This window comes from Pogona vitticeps, chromosome 13, assembly GCF_051106095.1.
Source record: "Pogona vitticeps strain Pit_001003342236 chromosome 13, PviZW2.1, whole genome shotgun sequence".
In the NCBI taxonomy this organism is placed as follows: Eukaryota; Metazoa; Chordata; class Lepidosauria; order Squamata; family Agamidae; genus Pogona; species Pogona vitticeps.
Genome location: NC_135795.1, coordinates 21279612 through 21297768, shown reverse-complemented (window position 1 = coordinate 21297768; position 18157 = coordinate 21279612). Strand labels below are relative to the sequence as shown.

Here is an 18157-nt window from a genome sequence, read left to right as displayed (position 1 = left end):
GTGGCAGCCAGGGAAGAAAGAAAGCACACAGCGAGGGGGCCCTCGTTCCCAGCCCCCCCCCCCTTGCGCCTTGTGAGGCCCACCTGGGGCAACGGGGAGTGGAGAGCCCAGCTTTGCAACCTCTGCTTCCCGAGGCCTCCAGGGCAGGTGCCTTCTGCCTCTTTGCTGGCAGCCCTAAAGGCAGGAATCCTCTGGAAAAGGCCCAGCTGGCCGGCGGGGGGGGGCTCTCTCGCAGGGAGGGAAGGGCGTGCCAAGTGAAGCCCACCTTCTATTCCAGTCATGTTAGAAAGCAAAGGTGTGTGTGCGCACGCACACACACACACACACACACCACCCCCTGCAAGTGCAAGCTGCTTCTCCTGCTCAGCTGTGCTTCTGCAGCTCGGGGGGGGGGGGGGAGGTGCTTGCAGGCCTCCCTCCCGGAAAGCTCCTCTCAGGCTCCTGCCGAGCAGCCCAGGAGGAGAGCTTGTCCAGCAGGGAGGGGGCACTCCTCCCCCCACCTGCCGGCCACAGAATCCTGCATGGCTTAGGATTCCCAGGCACACCAACAACCCCCCCCCCCCACAAATCCCCTCCCAGACGCCTGTCTGCTCTTTCTCCGGGGACCGGTCCTTTGGCCAAGCCTGAGCAGGAGAAGAAGGCTCGGCAGGCCCAACGGCACCAAGGCAGGTCGGATCCTGGGGCAAGCCCTTCCCTCACCTGCTGGATCTGTACTGAAAGCGATCCAACAGCATCCAACCTTGATGTTCCCGGAGGCAGCCGGGCAGCTTCCCCGAAGGCCCCTGATCCATACCTGGAAGCAGAAGGTGGGAGAGGAAACGGGGGGGGGAGAGATAAGAGACAGGAGCTGAAAGGAAGGACATTGTCCCTTGAGGCCAAGAATCACATTTTATTTATTTCCCTGTTGCGCTGAGAGCCCTTTTTGGCAAGAAGTGAGACCCATAAGAACATATATATATATATATTCAAAATAACAGTCTTAAAACACCGTGAATCACTCCCATCAAGGTCCAGTCTGAGGGTCCAGAGACCTCCAGAAGGTTTCGCGAAGCCCTCCACAAACAAGAGCCACCAAAAACAACAGTGGCTTCCTGCACCGAGTTAGCACAGGAGCCAAACCTACACGGGCGGGCAGGCGGGCGGGGGGGGGGGGGGGCGTGGTGATTAGACATGGCTTCCAGCTGGGCTCCCTGGCCGAGTCCCTTCCGCACTTACAGCCTGGTCTCAGCTAAGCCCTCAACTGAGCCACCACATAAATGATTAACCCTATGAGCAAATTGAATCAGAAGTTGAATTAGAAATAAATAAAAGCACACAATTAGAAGCCCTCTTCCCCCTTCCTTGTCTGCCCCCCCAAGCCCCACTGAATAAAAAGAACTCCACGGAAATTCAGCCGTTACACTTTTCTGAGCCCACGCAAGAGGTCCAAGCAACTTTTGTGTGAGAACGCCTTGGCTCAGGGATGGCCAGGCCGGCTTGTTTTATTTCCAGTTAGACTCTTCTGAGCATCTTCTGCTGTTAACCCCAGCAAGAGGGAGAGATCCCAATCCCAGTTCCCACGTTTGCCATGGAGAGAAAAGGTTGCCCAGGCAACCGGCTGCTTGACTTCCCTTCAGCTCTGCAATCTAAAAATTGCTGTGATTAATTATGCCCTTGCCTAGAACTCCCCTTGCATGAAGGCCTTCCTTGCCAGTCGGTCTCAGCAGCCACTTGGTCTGTGGTGGACTTGGCAGGGCCGTGCAAGGGAAGAGCTCGCTCCCACGTGGCTCCACACACCCGGCAGAGATGAGGCAGGAGGTCAGCAGGGGCTGTTCCCGAAACCTGTCCAAGGTCTGTTTGCTCAAGCATCTCCTGATCAGGTCGGCAACATCCTCGCCCCCCACCCCACCCTTGTAGCTTTTCGGGAACTGCTTTGCTGCTTGCATAGGCCTAGTTTTATTGTTCTTGGTACTTAGTTCTATTGTATCGACTTTGTTCTCTAAACCGCTTTGAGGTTACTGCGTTTTGTTTTGTTTTTTAATTGAAAACAATACAGAGTTTTATGGCATCTGAAGGCTAACAAGGCTTAGTTGTGAACAAGAAGCCCTCCTACATTCCTGTCCGCAGAAGGCCAGGGGAGCAGGTTGGTGATCCACCAACCACTTAGGCTGAATAAAATGTGTTAAAAGTGCCGCAAGAGGGTTGTTTTTGCTGCAGACTTTTCAAAATGAAATGCAAAGGTATGTTAAATAGGTGCCAAGACCTGTGCACCAAGGGGCCTCCCTCTGAGGTAAGGCAGAGCAAAAGCCGGGCAGGGAGCCTCCTTGGGGCCCCCAGAATGTCTAGGGCAGACCCTGTCTGGGCCTGCCAGAGGGAAGCCACCGCTCGAATGGCTGCCAGGCAGCTCCCAACGCCCTCCTGAGCCACCTTCTCCAGCTTGGCAGGTGCGGAGCAGGCAGGGAGCCTTCCCCCGCCCCCCCCCCCGCGCGCGGTTGGCTTCCCTCTTGGGGAAGAAGGTCTGCAGCTCAAGGAGGGGACATCGGCCCAGATGGTGACCGGTTCTACCGCCAGAAGCACCAGTTAGGAGGATCCGGGTGCAAGAGGCAGGAGGCACCTCTGCCCCCTTCACCCCCTTCACCCCTCCGCCAAGAGCGGCGGCTGCCTTGCAGGGCACCATCCCAAGGCACCTTCCTTCCGCGGTCTGCAGACTCAAATCCAGCCCCCTACCCCCGTTTCACCCTCCACGGGAGGCGCCCCGCGGGAAACGCCCCAAGGCTCCTGGAAAGCTCCCCGCCCCGGTCAGGCCTCCTCCTGGGGGGGGGGGCTCACTTTTAGCTTGGAGGAGGCACCCCGCGGGCGGAGGAAGAGCTCCCAGTCCCCCCCACCCCACCCCGCAGGATGACCAGCTTGCAGGGAAGTCTGGCAGTCGCAGACCCCACCACCCCCACCCCACCCGCCCGAGAAGCAACAGGGCGGACTCTGTCCAGGAGGGCCAGGCTCCCGCCCTCCCCCCCCGGGGCCAGGCAGAGCCCTCGAAAGAGGAAGGAAGCCGCTTCCGAGCCGCCGGCAGGGCGAGAGCAGGCAGAGGCAGGCGGAAGCGGCCGCACGAGGCACCGGGCGTCGGGGCCACCCCAGGCGGGCCACCCCCCTCCCCACGCCGGTCCTGGACGGGTGGCGGCCCCGGGGTGGTGGTGGGGCGTCCCCGCCGGAGGGGACGGGACGGGACGGGAGTCACAGGGGGAGGCTCAGCCCCGGACACCGCCTCGACGTCTGACGGGGGAGGAGGGCCGGCGGCCGAGCGCGGAAGGGCGCCCTGCCCTGCCCTGCCCTGCCCTGCCCTGCCCTGCCCTGCCCTGCCCTACCCCAGCCTGCGGTTCTCCCGGGGCGGAAAGAGCCCCGGCAGGAGGCGGCAGCGCGCCGCCCCCGGGGCTCCCTTCCCGCCGCCGCCGCCGCCGCCACTCACCTCCTTGCGGGCCACGCGCGCCTCGGCGTGCCGGACCTTGGACGCTTTAAAGCGGTTCATGCTCGGCTTGCAAGCGCCGCCGTCCGGGCTCCGGCTCCGAATTCGCGGGGGCCGGCGAGCCCCGCCCCTCCCCGGCCCAGGCCCCGCCCCCCCGCGGCCGGCCGCCCCCCCCCCCCGCCCGGCCGCCTGCTGCGCTCCGGAGACCCAGCACCATCCGGCGCGAGGCGGGGCCGAGCGAGGCCGGCTTCGAGGGGCGGGATGCGGGAGGGCTTCGCGGCTCTCGGGCTGGGGAGGGAGTAGAGCCTGCCGTTCCCCCCACGGGCCGCCGGATGGCGCCGGCGCTCCGTCCTCCTCTCCCTCCCCCCCCCGACCGCCCTCTCACAACCACCCTGCCAGGTGGGCTCCGGGGGCTCCCTCGCTGGGCCCTCCCCCCCCCACCCGGAGGGCCTGAAAGCCGCCACCGTGCTCCCGTCTTGGGCAAAGAGGAAAGCCGAGGCGGCTACAGAAAGGGGAGAAGGCTGGCCGGGCTGAGCTCCGGGGGCAGCCCCTGGTTTCCTGCCTCAGGAATTCTCCACCGAAGGCAGCCTTTGGAAAGGATCGGGCCCCGGGCCCCTCCCTGGCGAGCAGGGCCCGGGACGCCCGAAAGAGGGGACCTCTCTGGCTAAAAACAGTGACATCTCCTCTCTCCTTCCGGGACGGTGGGCTTAGATAACCCGCAAGGAGGTGCAGCAAAAAAGAAGAAGCAGCGCTCTGGGGACCTCCTTTAAGCCTAACCGGTTTTATTGGGTAGACGTGCCCGTTGCCAAACCGTTTTGTTTCACGAAAAGCATCAGGCCAAACAATAAAGTAGACTGAACTTGCTCAGATGCTAGGCAAAGGCCAGGTCTGGACAAAGGGAGGGGGGGTCCTTGTCTCCTTCCTCCACCCCCCCTTTGTTCTTAAACATGGCACAAAACTACCCATCTTCCCTCTCCCCCCCCCACGGGCCACTTTGTTTGTAACCACGTGCTCTCTTCTTGCTTCCTTTTCCTCCTGTGTCAATAACGTGAACTTTGCCTCCTTTCCGTGTAGAAAAAAACCACCCCAAGCTCCTAGCCGCATAGCCGAGCCCTCCTGAGGCCTCCCAAAGGGCTGGGGCTGACATGGCCGGCTCTTGCCCCGCTGAGTTCACAGGTGGCCCTTCCTTGTTGTGTCTTGGCCTCTCCGCTGTGAGCCAGTGGTGCTGCTTGTGGGCTGGGTCACTCCAGCCCCTGGAAGGCCATGATCTTTGCCATCAAGTCTGGAAGAAGGTGACCAGACGTTCCTCCAGGTGGTGAGTGTGCCTCTGGACAAAGGAGGCATCGCCCGCCAGAAGCAGCCCCGTGCTTGCCTGGGCTGGCTTTCCTTTTGCCCAAAGACTCCCTCCCTGTCAATGGGCTGGGACTTTGGACAGAGGGTAGCGGCTGCCGTGTCGGTCTCTGCAACACCCAAGGGCCGGTGTCTGCTTTCGGGAAAACGATGTGATGTTTCTGGCCCTCTTCCAAGGAGGAGCATTTCTGGGCTGGGGCGGTGGAAGTCTGCCCAGGTGCCTCCCAACAACCCTGTGCAGTAGGTCAGAGCAAGGGGGCGGCCAAAGGTCACACTGCCCTTCTGGGTGCCTCGTTCAGGATATGGATCTCCCGGGTCCCCGTCAAGCGATGACACTCTGCTGGCTGCCGCCTTCCGGGTCCACCGTCAAGCAGAAGGTGGGAGTCCAGGGCAGAGGTCTGAGTCAAAAGGGAGATGGGGCTGGCAGTCCCGAAGAGGGACTGGAAGGGTCAGGACTGGAGCCTCGGACCTGGGTGGACGCAAAGAGCAAAGCCAGGCACCACAGAGAGGCCAGGCGTCTTCAGGCCCGGGAGCCTCTGGTCACCAGGTTGGCCCTGAGGACCAAGCTGGGTTCCTGCCAAGGGGCTCAGGGTTCGGCACGTGGCCGGGAGGGGGAACACCACCCAGCCTGGGAGAAAATGTGGTCACCACCTGCCCCCAGAAGGGAGAGCTGCTGCTGACTGCCCCTGACGTGAGGCTTGGGTTTCCCTGCAATTCAGTGCCCCAGATGAGCCAAGTGGCCTGCCCCAAACATCAGCTGGGTCATCCTCCTGGTGCAGCAAGACTTGCACTCCCCCCCCCCCCTTTCTCAAGGGCCAGCCCCACAGCCTGGCTTTCTGGAAAGAGCACTGGCGCACAGCACATCCTTCCCGCCATCCCTGCCCCTCCCAGAGCTGAGAGACCAGGAGGGCCTTCTGACGTGCAGAGGGGTGGGGGTGCGAGGAGTCCCCCCCCACTGGATCACCCCTCCCACCCTCTGCAAGGGGGGTGATAAGCCTGGCCGGGGCTGTGTCTCCAGGGCCATGATAGCAGAAGGAGGGGGAGGGAGGGAGGGAGGGGCAGAACCGGGCGCCTCCTGCAGCTTTAGCACTTACTGGAATTTCGAGAGTCCAGTTGTGAGTCGACAAATAAATAATACATTTTAATTGATGCGTAAAGTTGCAGAGAGCACTAGGCCAGCCCATAGGATCCCAGCTTCAAAGACCTGAGCTCCGACTGAAGAGAGTAAAGCTGCAGAGATTCAAAGGCGAGAGGGTGAGGGTGAGGAGAGGTCCCGGAACAGGCTGTGGGGAAACTCATCACTCCCACGGCCAGCGCTTAGGGAAGCCACAAAGGCAGAGCTTCTCCCCACCACGCCCGCCCCTGCCCCCCACCATGCGAGACTCCCCCCTTTTTAACCCTTTATCACCTCAAAGGCAGCTGCTCAGTATGGAGCTTCTTGTCCTGCCCTCTCCTCATGTCTGCCCAGGGACTGGTTCAGAATGGGACTGGGCCCCATGGCTCGGCTGCTGGGACTGGGTCCCTTGGAGCACTTTGCCCCTGGGTTTTGCTAGCAGGATGGACTCCCCACCTGTTTTAATATCACAGAAGGGAGATGAACAGCTGAAAAACACAGCATGTCCTCTTGCATCCAGGTTGATTTACTGTATTTAAAAAAGCATACACTCTCCTTGTAACCAGGACACACACACACCCCGCCTCCCAAAAAGGATCCTGACAGCAAAAGGAAACATAAGTGCTTAGACGATTCCCCCTGCCCCCCCCCCGGCCCAGCTGCATTGAAGCGGGAAGGTGGTGTGTGTGTGTGTGGGAGGGGGGAGTTGGAGGAAAAAAAATGTATGTCCTGAATGACTGCAAGTTGTTGGCAACAGCGAAGGAAAAATGCTGCCAAGTTGCCTATACAGAGAGCTAGGTTGTGGGTGGCATTTGGTTGAGAAACAAAAAATCCCCGGGGAGACGGGGACGCCCACCACATGCGGCAGCCGGAGGGTGGAAGGGCTGGCTCGAACCCTGGCTTGAGGCCTGGCCTTGCCTGGAAGGTTGCCTTCCCTCGCGGGCACCCTTCAGGCAGGGGTTCGACAGCTTTGGAGGAGGAGGTCCCAGAGAGGTTCTCCTACCAGCATCTTGGGGGGGGCGGGGGGGCGGGGTTGGGCAGCTGAATGTTCCCCCACGTCTTTCACAGGGGAAGATGTTCACCTCCAACATTTCTTCGGTCCATCCTGGGTTTGCTGCTTGTGTCTGATGTTGTTTCCAGTTTTATGGCTTTATGTTCTGCCCAGAACTTACATTGCCTTCTGGTCATTGTTTACATCGGGATTTTTTTCAGTTTTAACTTTTAAACTGCCCAGAATAGTGCCTGCAGGTGGGAGTCCAGGGCAGAGGTCTGAGTCAAAAGGGGCCCGTCTATAAACCAAACCCATCAATACATGTAAAGAGGCGTCTCCCCAAGTGTCAAGGTCTTTGAGGAAGGCACTTCTCTCAGTCCCATCATCCTCACAGGCAGGTCTGGTGAAGGCCTCCAATTCAGTGGCTACTCCCAGGCTGTGGAACTCCCTGCCAATAGAAACTGGGCTGGGCCCCTCCTGGATGTCTTTCCAACATAAGGGCAAAGACTCTATTGGATAATCCTTTGGCCCACAGTTTGGCTGCTCAGGAGGGGGTCTTTCAATGCTGGACGTTGCAATTCCCCCCCCCCCCCCCTTTTCAAGCAGTTTTAATGTTCTTTTTCAATTCTCTGTTCGTTTTTGGAGGCTAAGTTGAACTTATTTAATTGAATTTTAATGTTGGAACTCATTGTGCACGTAGTTGTATGTGTTTTAAAACACTGTGGGCATTTTAAAGAACATTGTAAGCCTCCTGTGGAGAACTTTTATCCTATGGAGCAGGTAGCAAATGTTTTGAACCACTGAATTCATGGAAAATGCTGTTAGCATTGAAGAGGCCTGAAGGTGACAGTGGCCTTTTTCCTTCCCACCCCCCCATACATGAGCAAAGCGGGCGGGCGGTGGGGGGGGGTGAGAGGCAGCCCTCCCTCTCTTTCCAGCAGCAACAGAGAGAAGGACGGGCCCCGGAGCTGCCTGTCCCTCCGGCACCTCTGGGCGCTGTGATAAGAGGGCGGCGGTCCTGCAAGCCCAGGGTGTGGGCCATAAAAGCGGCCGCCCCAGCGCGGCTCCCAGCTTGCGAGTCCTCCTCTTGGTCCTTCGAGCAGCGACCCACCGGCCACCCGTCTCGACCTCCCGCCGCCCGCCCGCCCACCATGGTGCTCTCCGCCGAAGAATGCCAACTGATCCAGACGACCTGGGCGAAACTCGGCCCTCACCTGGATAAACTGGGGGGCGAGGCGCTCTGCAGGTACTGCCCGCGACGGGGCGGGCGGGCGGGCGGGCGGGGGCGGCGGCGGCGGCGGGGTCGCGCCCAGGAGAGAAGAACCCCTTCCCGGCTCCTCCGAGCTCCCTCTGACCGGGTTTCTTTCCTTTCCTTTTCCTTCCTTCCCCCCACCCCCGCAGGATGTTCTGCGCCTACCCGCAAACCAAGACCTACTTCCCGCACTTCGACCTGAGCCCGCACTCCAAGGACGTGCAGCACCACGGACAGAAGGTGGTCAAGGCGCTGGACAGCGCCGTCCAGAACCTGGACAACATCCGCGGCACCCTGGCCGACCTCAGCGACCTGCACGCCTACAACCTCCGCGTGGACCCCGTCAACTTCAAGGCAAGCCCGAGGGGGCGGCCCCCGGGCCGGGATCGGAGGGAGGGAGAGAGGGAGGGAGGGGGCGACCCTTCCCCCGTTGGGTGGGGGCTCCACCTCCGCGCGGGGCCCTTCCTCCACGAGCTTGCTCTCTCTCACACACACACACCCCGCCCTCCCGCCTCTGCTGCCCACTGACCGGTCCTCCTGCTCTCGCTCTCTCCCCCCCCTGCCCCCCCCATGCAGTTGCTGACCAAATGCTTCCACGTGGTGCTGGGCATCCACCTCGGCGGCGAATACAACGCTCTCGCCCATCTGGCCTGGGACAAGTTTTTCTACTGTGTGGCCGACGTGCTGTGCGAGAAATACAGATGAGCCACCAGTCCTCCCGCCCGCCTGCTGCCCGCTGGGGGCTGCCATCGCCCCGGAGCGCTCTGGGGGCCCCTCCGTTGCCTAACTCTGAGCAATAAAGCCCTTGAACCGCCGCCTGCCTGGCTCATTTTGGGGAAGGGGGCTTAGGACCGACGGGGGGGGGCGGTCTAAGACGAGCTCCATCATCAGCAGTGCGGGGGGGGGAGGAGATGCTGGGCGAGGTGCGCTTCATCCAGAAGAGGCGTCGGTCCCTGTCGCGGGAAGAGAAGCGGGGGCGGGGGGTGCTTTGACGGCCTTCCCGCGCAGGACCCCTCCCCGAACGAGGATGCCGGTAAAAGAAAAGAGAAAAACGCAGAACCCTGACGGGCCCGCATGCGATCTCTCACACTTATACATGCACACGCGTGTCAAGATTGTTTGGAAACCATGACAGATCCGGAGGGGCTGAGCCCAGGGGAAGGGGGGGGGCGACGAAGGAAGGGGCTGCAGGTGGGGGGGGTCTGAAGGTGCCGAGGAGGGGGCGAGAGAAATCCGGCCCAACATGCAGAGATCGTTGGGAACCGGCTCTGACCCACGGAAGGAAGCAGGGGGGCGGCGGGACTGACCCCCAGCAGAGGAAATCTGGACTCTCCCCCACACCACAGGGCCCCGAATCGGGATGGCGGGGAGGGGTGGCGAGCGGCCTTGTCCCCGGGACCCCCCCTCCTCCGTTTCTCCCTCGGACGGGGACGGAAGGGGAGGGGAGCGGGTGTGCAGCTCCCCATTAGCTGAGGATTCCCGGCGCTCTTTCCCCAAACCGCCCGGGGGGGGGGTGCGGCCGGGGCTCCTTCCACTCGCCTCTGGAGCTCCTCTGCCTTGCGCGGTTGGGCAGAGGCAGAAAAGAAGGGACGCGGACGCCCGCCGCCCACCGCCGCGGCGCGTCCGACGGGAGGGAGCAAGCCGGGCGTGGGAAGAGCGCTGCTCTCCTTCTCTCCCCCCCCCCGCGGACCGTCCTTCCCCTCCCCCCCGTGGAGGCACCCCTTGGCACCAATAACAGCTGCCCTGGGCGACACCCCCCCTCCCCACCGCGTTGGCTGGCGGGCTGGGCGAAGAAGGGCCCCGGCGACCTCCTGCCCCTCGGTGGGCGACGGGGCGGGCGCTCTTCCTGCACTCCCCGCCCCGAGATCCCTGCCATCGAGGGCTGGGCCTGGGGCGGGCGGCAGGGTCCTGAATAGGCCCCGGCCGGAAGGTTGATGGGCTTGGCCGTAACGGTGGGGGTGGTTTGCCAATGCATTAAAGGCTCGACGCACTGGCAAAGCAGCTGCCATGGCTTAAGAAGACGCTGACGGCATCGACCAAGGTCCAGGGCTCTACAGCCGGTGTCTACAGAGCACCCTCCTGTCCTGCAGCGAGTCCTGCTGGGCCCTTCGTGCACGGCAGGAGAGGAAGCTGAACACGTCGGGGGGGGGGGGGAAGCTCCTCCAGCCCGAGGAGGGTCCGCCTGCACCCAGCCTCCTCTCTGCCCTCTCCCGGCAAGAGCCTGTTCGAGCGGCGGGAGAGGACGACGGAGACGGGGGCTTCACATCATCATCGGGGGTGGCCATCGGCGTAAGGCTGGGCCAAAGGGCCTCCCGTCACCGCCGGCCGGCGTGGCCAATGGTCAGAGGCGACACCACCTGGAGGGTCGCCGTTGCCTCGCTTTTCCCGGCGAGAGCGCCAAGGGCTGCAAGCTAAGGCACATGGGTAGAAGAGTTGGCTTCTAGGAAGCAGAACCCGGCGGGCACTAAGACCCGAGAGCGCCCTGTGTCCCGTCCCCCCCCCCCCCAGCCTCCGAGCCTTGACCGCTAACAGAGGACTCGGCGAGGAAAGCCCTGGCGCACGCGCAATGGGACCCGCCGGCCTTGAAGCTCCTCCCCCGCTGCCTGCGCTTGCGCAGAGGGCGGCTTCTGGCGTGCCGGCCACGGGCGCGCAGGCGCAGTGTGCCCGGGCGGCCGAAGATGGCGGCGGTGTCTGCCTCACGCTGGCTGAGGGAGGCGGCGGCCGCGGCGGCTCTCTCCCGGGGCCGCTGGGGGGGCGGCGGCGGCGGCGGAGTGGGGGCGGCCCGGCGGCAGCTGCTGGCGCTGCGCCTGGTGCGGTGGCTGAGCGCCGGCCCCGCCGCCTCCCTCGCCCCTCGGCCGGCCTTGGCTCCGCGGCTCGGAAGGGGCTCCGGTGAGAGCGGGAGGGCGGGGGGGCCTCCACGTGACGTCACCACTGGTGGGGGGGGGAAGGCCAAAGAGGCCTCTGGGAGTGGGTAGAGGGCGGGGCGGGTCCCCCACTCCCCGCGGGAGGAGTGCCTCCTTCCATCCGCCAGGCGTGCAGGCAGGCACCCAACCGGTGAAGCTCTCCCTAACCCTTGGCCTGAATGCCTGCGGGGCTGCGAGGGGGCGGACGGGCTGAGCATTTGCAGCGGGTGTGTGTGGGGGGAACGGCTTCACCCACGGCCCCCCTCCCACAGGAGGGCTGAGCCCCCCACCCACACTCGCCTGCCTGCCAGGATGGAGACCTGGAGCAGCTGACGTTGATCAGGGCGCTGCAAGGCCACCGCGTTGGCATAACCTCCTGCTGCAAAGAGGCCCCGGTGTGTTATAAATCCCTGTTTTGACTCCTTCAGGGCTGAGGCCTCCTCTCGTGTCTGCTGCCTCCTTTCACACCAGTTCCCAGAACAGCGCCAAGGAGGATTATTACCAGATTTTGGGGGTGCCCCGGACCGCCAGCCAGAAGGACATCAAGAAGGCTTATTACCAGGTACCTTCACTGAAGCTGATGGGCTCAGGGTTTATTTGTCAAAACTGGATCACCTGATTATATTTTTCAGGGACGGTGTGACCCAAGACATCAGATTGTTTCATTTGTCCTCTTAAAAGTAAGCCTTCTGTCGCACGGCCTGGTTTGTGTTGCCCAAGGACCCTCAGGATAGGGGGAAAGTCCTGCACCTGAGGTTCTTTTAAAAAGGGAAAAACATTCTGACACTCATGGCCAGGCCAGAGCTCTCAAAAGAGTTCATGCTGCGTTTGCTGATTTGAAGCAAAGGTTGCCAGTACTTTTTTCCTGTTCTGTACTAGAAGGTGAGATAGACAGGTACGGAGTCAGGCCATTTCTTTCGAAGATTGTGACTAAAAGAACGTGTAACAAATTTCAGGCAGCACACAAGTGATATAGCAGATCAAAATGTTTTTTTTAAAACCACAAATGGTTATGTTTACATTCTTTCCTTTGTTTCTCATGTTACTTCTGTTCCTAAACATCCAGTCCCCTTTCTGTTAGACAGGACATGTTTCCCCCTTCCTGCATACATGGCAGATCTTCTTTAACAGCTCTTGAGTTGTCAATGAATTGATAAAGGAATCTTGTGAGAGTTTAAAGACTGACAGGTTTTATTTGGCATAAAGCTTTTGTGGAAGTCAGCCTCCTTCATCAGATGCGCAAACAAGGAAGAACGTGCAGTGGTGTTATGAGGCAGGCTTCCCAGCTTGATTGCCAAAAGGCACCAGGTTTGCAAAAGGCCCATTGTGAGGGAAGGGGGAATTGGCTCTTGTACAATGGTTGATGGAAGATTACCGGCTTTTGTTTGCAAGCATCACTGAAGAGAGGCAACGATAACCATAAATCTCTTGACCATCACCTTCCCTTTGGGATCTTTTTGCTTAGCTTGCCAAGAAGTACCATCCTGACACCAATAAAGATGACCCAAAAGCAAAGGAGAAGTTTGCCCAGCTGGCGGAAGCCTATGAGGTGAGGGCCTTGCCCACTTTTCGTATTGGGACAGTGAGCAAATTCTGGACTGCTTGTGTTGCCTGGAAGGGGGCATGGGCTACTTGGCAGTCAAGCGCTGCTCGCCCTGTGTTGCAGAAATTAAGCCCTGATTCAGGTTGCCCTGCTCATAGGTTTTGGGTGACGAAGTGAAGCGGAAACAATATGATACCTACGGGACAGCTGACTTTGAACAGGCTTCAGCGGGTGCTGGGCAGCAGTACTGGCGGAGCAGCACTACTGTGGATCCAGAGGAGCTGTTCAGGAAGATCTTTGGGGAGTTTTCAGGATCTTCCTTTGGCGACTTTCAATCTGTCTTTGACCAACCCCAGGAGGTAAGTGTCACAGCTCTGTGTCCATGTGGTGTGCGCATGTACATGTCATGTGCATGTGCCTGCCTGGTTACAGAGCCATTTGTCTTGGCTAAGCCACTGCAGAGGAAAGCAGGGTGGTGCAGCTGGGGAGAGTTTGGGCTCTGGGTTTGTGAGATCACATGCACATGTTACAGTAGCTGTGCATTAAATTCTTTTGATGAACAAGGCCACTTACAAAAGCAAAAAAATTCTTCTCTATCTCACCTCCCTTTCCTGCTCTCCACACACAGGAAGGGGTCCCTCCAGAGGCCCCCGGATCTTTGCCCAAGCTGAGCCTGATCTATGTTCTCCCCTCTTTTCCCTCAGTACATCATGGACCTGACGTTCACCCAGGCAGCCAAAGGGGTGAACAAGGAAATGGTGGTCCAGATCAGCGATGAGTGTGAGCGATGTCATGGCAGAAGGAACGAGCCGGGCACCAAAGTGCAGCATTGCCACTACTGCAATGGGACAGGCATGGTAAGGGTCTCAGGGAGGGTGGTGCAGAGGCAAGGAAGCCCCTGCAGTCCTCCTCGTGCGATCCAGCAGGGCTCCTCTTACGTTATTTTTTTATGTTTCCTTGCATCTTCCTTTCAATAGGAAACTATCAATACAGGGCCCTTCGTCATGCGCTCAACCTGTCGACGGTGCGGTGGTCGTGGCTCTGTTGTAACAACCCCTTGCGTGCTCTGTCGGGGCAGTGGCCAAACGAAACAGAAGAAGAAAGTGATGGTCCCTGTTCCAGCAGGTCTGCGTGTTTTTCTGGCGTATTCTAGAGAAGAACAGGGACTGCTTTTCTTTTGTGAAAATTGGTTTGCCCGTGGAGGGAAACTCCTCTTTGCCAACCTTTAGAGTTAGTGGGTGTGCAAATAAGAGTGGGATGGGGATCTCCTTAGCCAGGAGGAGAAGCTGAGGGCAGGGTCTCGGTGAAGGGATCCATATTTCTTCCTTTTTTCTGACTTCAGGTGTGGAGGATGGACAGACAGTTCGAATGCCTGTGGGAAAGAAGGAAATTTTCATTACCTTCAGGGTGAGTCTCCACCTGGACTTCTCTCCCGGCAGATACATCGTATTGCTGGGGTCTGTGACCCACCCCTGCTTTTCGATTCCAGGTTCAGAAGAGCTCCACGTTCCGGAGGGACGGTGCAGATATCCACTCCGACCTTCACATCTCGATAGCGCAGGCTGTCCTCGGAGGAACAGCAAGAGCGCCGGGTCTGTACGAGACCATCAGTATTGTGGTACGTGGGGCCAGGTCCCATAGAAGTACAGTGGGCTCTTCTCTCCGGCTGACAGGAGCAGGAAACAGCAGGGGCTCTGATCGACCCAAAGCCTGGTGAGCCCAGGCATGTGGTTCTACACGCGAGCAACTCGGAGAAGGCCCAGTGGGAGGTTCGCATGGGAACGCTTTGTCCTTTTGCCCCCTGCACAGATTCCGCCAGGCATCCAGGCTGAGCACAGGATCCGGATGAGCGGGAAGGGCATTCCCAGGGTGAACAGCTACGGTTACGGAGACCACTACCTTCATATAAAGATCAAAGTTCCCAAGTAAGTGGGACATCTGTCGGGGTGGGGTGAGTTTTGCAGGAGCCCAGGAAAAAGAGGACTGTTGTACGGCAGACAGACAGAGTTTTCTCTGTGTCGGGGGTGCTCAGGAATACGGCCAGGCTGCCTCCCAAAGTGCCTGGGGACGGTAGCGGTCCCCTCCTGGGGCCTCCCGCTCTCATAGTATTCGGCTCGTAGGTTTCAAGCTGGGCTCCTGCTCTGCATGCAGCGCCCAGGGGGTGGAAGAAGCCTGTGGTGGTGTCGCTTCCTCTGGGGACTCTGCCTTTCCGGGGCCCCGAGCCATCAGGTCTCCTCCCTGTAAAGCTCCAGGGCTGCCCTTGTTTTCCCTTTGCTCTGTAGGAGCTTGACTGAGCGCCAGCGAGCTCTGATGCTGAGCTATGCTGAGGATGAGAAGGACGTCGAAGGCACCGTGAATGGCGTGACCACCACCGTAGCGGGTAAGAGGCTGTGGGGTCCTTCCGTGGCGCTTGGTTTGGGAGGACCAACCCTGGCCTCTTCTGGAGAGCCCTGCTCTGCCGTGTGAACGATCCTGAACTGGCAGCAAATAGCAAGGTGGCTTATGCTTGGGCCAGAATGGATGGCCCCAGGTGTTTACCCCAGAGACAGAGACGTCAGGGCCCGCTCTGCTTTGGCTGTAGCCACAACATAACGAGACACTACATGGTGCCCTTCTAACATTTTCCTTTTCACCCAAGGAAGGAGGCGAGCAGTCCTGGAGGTTTGGGGCGGTGGTCATTTCTTTCCCTGTCCCATACCCATCACAGGGTGCACCAGCCCCTTTTAGGCAGACCCAGAAGTCACTCCCACTGAATTTGGGTATAGAAGGAACGGGAGTGGGGCCTGGGGAAAGTGGTAAGAGACACGAGAGGCCGCACGGATCTCTTCTAACAAAAATTGTTAGCAGAGCAAGTATTTCCACACGCCACTCTGTGATTTTTCCAACTGCAAGCTGGGGATTTCTACTCACTGAAAGGTAGAGCCATGAAAAGAGGACAGCCAGGGGACCTGGGAACATACTACCCAGGCCCACAAGCATCTCCAAAGGGAAGCTAGTCTCCCTTTCCTCCCGCCTCAGTTCTGCTGGGTTTGGCTTGAGGTGTCCTATGTGTCGGTTCCTTGATCTGAGAGCCTGCTGCAAATCTAAAAGAGAGCTCAGCTGACCTTTTGAGAGGTCACGTCCATTAAAGGAGAATTGTTACCAAAAGCTGAAGGAAAGAGAGACTCAAAGCACAAGTGGAAAGAAGTGGGGCTTGTCTCAGAGGCTTGAAGCAAGTTCTGCCCACGGATAAGGCTGAGCAGCAAATGCAGGAGGACTGCGCACGGCGGACCAAGAAGAGCAAAGCAGAGGCTAGAGCCATGGTTTATCCCTCGTGCACCCGGGTTCAAAGCAAGGGCCCTCCGAAGAGGAAGGGCAAGCCTGGCCACCCTGCCAGCCTCGCCTCCTTTTTCTCCCCAAAGCTGGGGGCGGTTTCAAGGCGGGCCCAGGGATGATGCATCCTCTGACACACAGCTCTCTGCTGTTTGTATCCAGGCGGCAGGGGCGCGACTAGGACGGGGGCAGGCGAGGAGAGGCCTGAGGCAGGGGACGGCACGGAGGGACTCCTAGCTAAACTTAAGAAAATGTTTAGCTCCTGAGTAACCCCCACCAGAGGTAGGCAAGCCTCTTGCATTCTTTCCACACACAGGTCTCTGCATTTGCTTCTGTTGAGCAATGGCAGAAAATACCTAGCAGCCGGGTGGATTGGGAAGAGCCCTCTCTTTGAGGGAATGTGAGGTTGGAGGGAAGCTGCCTACCCAGCACACACACACACACACAAATGCATGCCAGCCTCTGGCTGCTAAAATCCCACAGTGGGCAGCTGGAATGACCCCAAAAGGCCACCAGGGACTGGATTCTACCAGCAAGGTGTCCTGGACTACATTCCGGAGTCACAGTTGTGTCTCTGTGTGAAGCCCCCCCCCCTCCCAAAGACACTGGAGCCTTTAGGAAGTTGAACCTGGCTTTTGCTTGATGCAGGCGCACCAGCAGGATGGCATGAAAGTCAGGGTCCTGCTCTGAGCGGAGGAACCAGGCAGGAAAGGGCAGCAGGGAGGCAGGGATTTTTGGGGCTCAGAACTCAATGGCTGCTGGTAACTTGTCCCATTAATGGCTGCAAGCGGAAATGTTGAGGGACAGTGCTGGCCGGGCAGCTGCTCCTCCTTACTGGGGTTTCTCTTTGGGTTGCAGGGAAACGTTCCACTGGAAACTAGAGCCTGGGTGACAGCAGTCGGGTGGCCGCGGTGTCCTCCTCCTTGGAGGTGCCGGGACATCAGGAGCCTGGCCAGACCCCTCATGGACCTGCTTGACCTCATGACTGGACTGGAGGAGAAGGGCTTTACCCAGGAAGCCGGGTTGCAGAGGGCTCATCTCTGCCTTGCCAGCTGCAGGAATCACGAAGGACTTTCCCATGCCTTGAAGAGGCTCTTCCTACTTTTCTGGACAGATGCAAACTGCTCTGTGGTGGGAACCTGAACAGGGAGAATAAAGTGTACACCTAGCTTAACAAGCAATGTTTGCTATCCTGGGGTTCTGACAAGCTCCCTGCTCTCCCGAAAGCTCCTAAGACCCTCCACCTTCTCCTCTGCAGAGCCCCACATTCCCGGAAGAGGCATCGGCTTCCTATTTTCCAGACGGTAAACTGCTTCAGCTGTGGGTCACCTGGGCTCCCAGAGAGGACGGTCTTGCCCCCACGGTGGTTGCTGTCACGGCCAAGGATCCCTCTGCTGCTGCTCAGCCTGCAGTGGGGCGGAGGGGTTTTCGAGTGAGGAGCATGAGCTCAAAAGTTCCACGGGAACTAGTTGCCTCTTTGTCCCTGAAGCTGGACAGGGTTGAAGTAGAAATGGTACAGAGTAGCTTATCATGGCTTCTCTCTTCTCATGGAGGAAAATAACCCCTCTGGATCTGGACCGTATGATGAACCCAGCTATGAAGCCAGGGCCCCTAGAATTTACTACACACGGCAGCAGAACAATGTGTTCTGAGAAACGCCAGCCCTTCTCGTGCGCCAGTCATGAAATGAGGTTGCTGTGAGTAATTAGCGTGTGTCACAAGCATCCGTTATTGCTGCTTTATATGTTTGGCTGGGAGCTGAGTTGCTAGAGAACAGAGAATGGGCCAGTGGCCTCTGAAGGAAATATGGGACTGAGCCAGTGAGCGTAGAAGTGGGTCATTCTGTCCAGCTCTTTTAGCTGATCTCTTGACGATGATTCCCCGAACAGTTAAATCCACAAGGGCCACAGTGCTCTTTTCTCCTTAGCTTGCAACATCTGGCTTGTATAATCTTAAGTCTCTGGACCTGTAAGGTACTGGTGTTAATCACAGATCTGCTCTATAAAGTTGTAGTTGTCGAGAGTCTTGTTTGTTTTATCTTCCAAGCATCCCTGCATTTTGGAGAATAGGCAGAAGAATACTCCGGTGGCTTCCAGCCAGCGGTCAGTCCCAGCTGGAGCAAAAGGAGGGCATGAACTGCTGAAGGGCCAAGTCACCATTTATGTCAATATCACAGTTTCAGCAGGTCTGCCATAGTTGGGGACTGGCCGTTGGCTTATGCTTGCATTTTTTTTCTGGGCCTGAGAAAATTCT

The 18157-nt window shown here is 59.1% G+C and overlaps 3 protein-coding genes across 4 annotated transcripts in view; 2 read left to right on the top strand and 1 right to left on the bottom strand.

Annotated features, from left to right (window-relative positions):
- CORO7 (coronin 7) overlaps positions 1 to 3598 on the bottom strand; it is a 57501-nt gene extending 53903 nt beyond the window's left edge. Inside the window, exons 1-2 of the mRNA XM_078381351.1 lie at positions 3443 to 3598; positions 700 to 793 (exon numbers count right to left, since the gene is read on the bottom strand). Coding sequence (XP_078237477.1) covers positions 700 to 793; positions 3443 to 3502 — 154 coding nt within the window. The 5' untranslated portion in view covers positions 3503 to 3598. The remainder of the gene's footprint in view (positions 1 to 699; positions 794 to 3442) is intronic.
- A 4357-nt stretch (positions 3599 to 7955) lies between these two features.
- Positions 7956 to 8960, top strand: LOC140702511 (hemoglobin subunit alpha-D). Its single transcript, XM_072982483.2, has 3 exons — positions 7956 to 8140; positions 8296 to 8500; positions 8723 to 8960. The coding sequence occupies exons 1-3, from the start codon at positions 8046 to 8048 to the stop codon at positions 8849 to 8851; spliced, it is 429 nt and encodes a 142-aa protein (XP_072838584.2). The 5' UTR covers positions 7956 to 8045; the 3' UTR covers positions 8852 to 8960.
- A 1841-nt stretch (positions 8961 to 10801) lies between these two features.
- Positions 10802 to 17926, top strand: DNAJA3 (DnaJ heat shock protein family (Hsp40) member A3). 2 transcript variants are annotated; one of them, XM_072982776.2, is made up of 12 exons: positions 10802 to 11035; positions 11478 to 11611; positions 12515 to 12598; positions 12751 to 12951; positions 13297 to 13449; positions 13570 to 13717; positions 13935 to 13999; positions 14082 to 14210; positions 14402 to 14517; positions 14875 to 14972; positions 16067 to 16186; positions 16763 to 17926. In XM_072982776.2, the coding sequence occupies exons 1-11, from the start codon at positions 10825 to 10827 to the stop codon at positions 16168 to 16170; spliced, it is 1443 nt and encodes a 480-aa protein (XP_072838877.2). In that variant the 5' UTR covers positions 10802 to 10824; the 3' UTR covers positions 16171 to 16186; positions 16763 to 17926. The 2 variants fall into 2 exon arrangements, with proteins under 2 accessions (XP_072838877.2, XP_072838878.2); XM_072982777.2 differs by lacking the exon at positions 16067 to 16186 and having other exon boundaries at positions 10804 to 11035.
- Positions 17927 to 18157: the final 231 nt, after the last annotated feature.

Excerpts from the sequence above, each read along its gene's own strand:
- LOC140702511 (XM_072982483.2), top strand. The coding sequence starts at position 8,046 with ATGGTGCTCTCCGCCGAAGAATGCCAACTGATCCAGACGACCTGGGCG. Across the intron at positions 8,141-8,295 it reads GGGGGCGAGGCGCTCTGCAG|GATGTTCTGCGCCTACCCGC; the intron begins GTACTGCCCGCG and ends CCACCCCCGCAG. Across the intron at positions 8,501-8,722 it reads TGGACCCCGTCAACTTCAAG|TTGCTGACCAAATGCTTCCA; the intron begins GCAAGCCCGAGG and ends CCCCCCATGCAG.
- DNAJA3 (XM_072982776.2), top strand. The coding sequence starts at position 10,825 with ATGGCGGCGGTGTCTGCCTCACGCTGGCTGAGGGAGGCGGCGGCCGCG. Across the intron at positions 13,718-13,934 it reads GATGGTCCCTGTTCCAGCAG|GTGTGGAGGATGGACAGACA; the intron begins GTCTGCGTGTTT and ends TTCTGACTTCAG. Across the intron at positions 14,973-16,066 it reads CGTGACCACCACCGTAGCGG|GCGGCAGGGGCGCGACTAGG; the intron begins GTAAGAGGCTGT and ends GTTTGTATCCAG.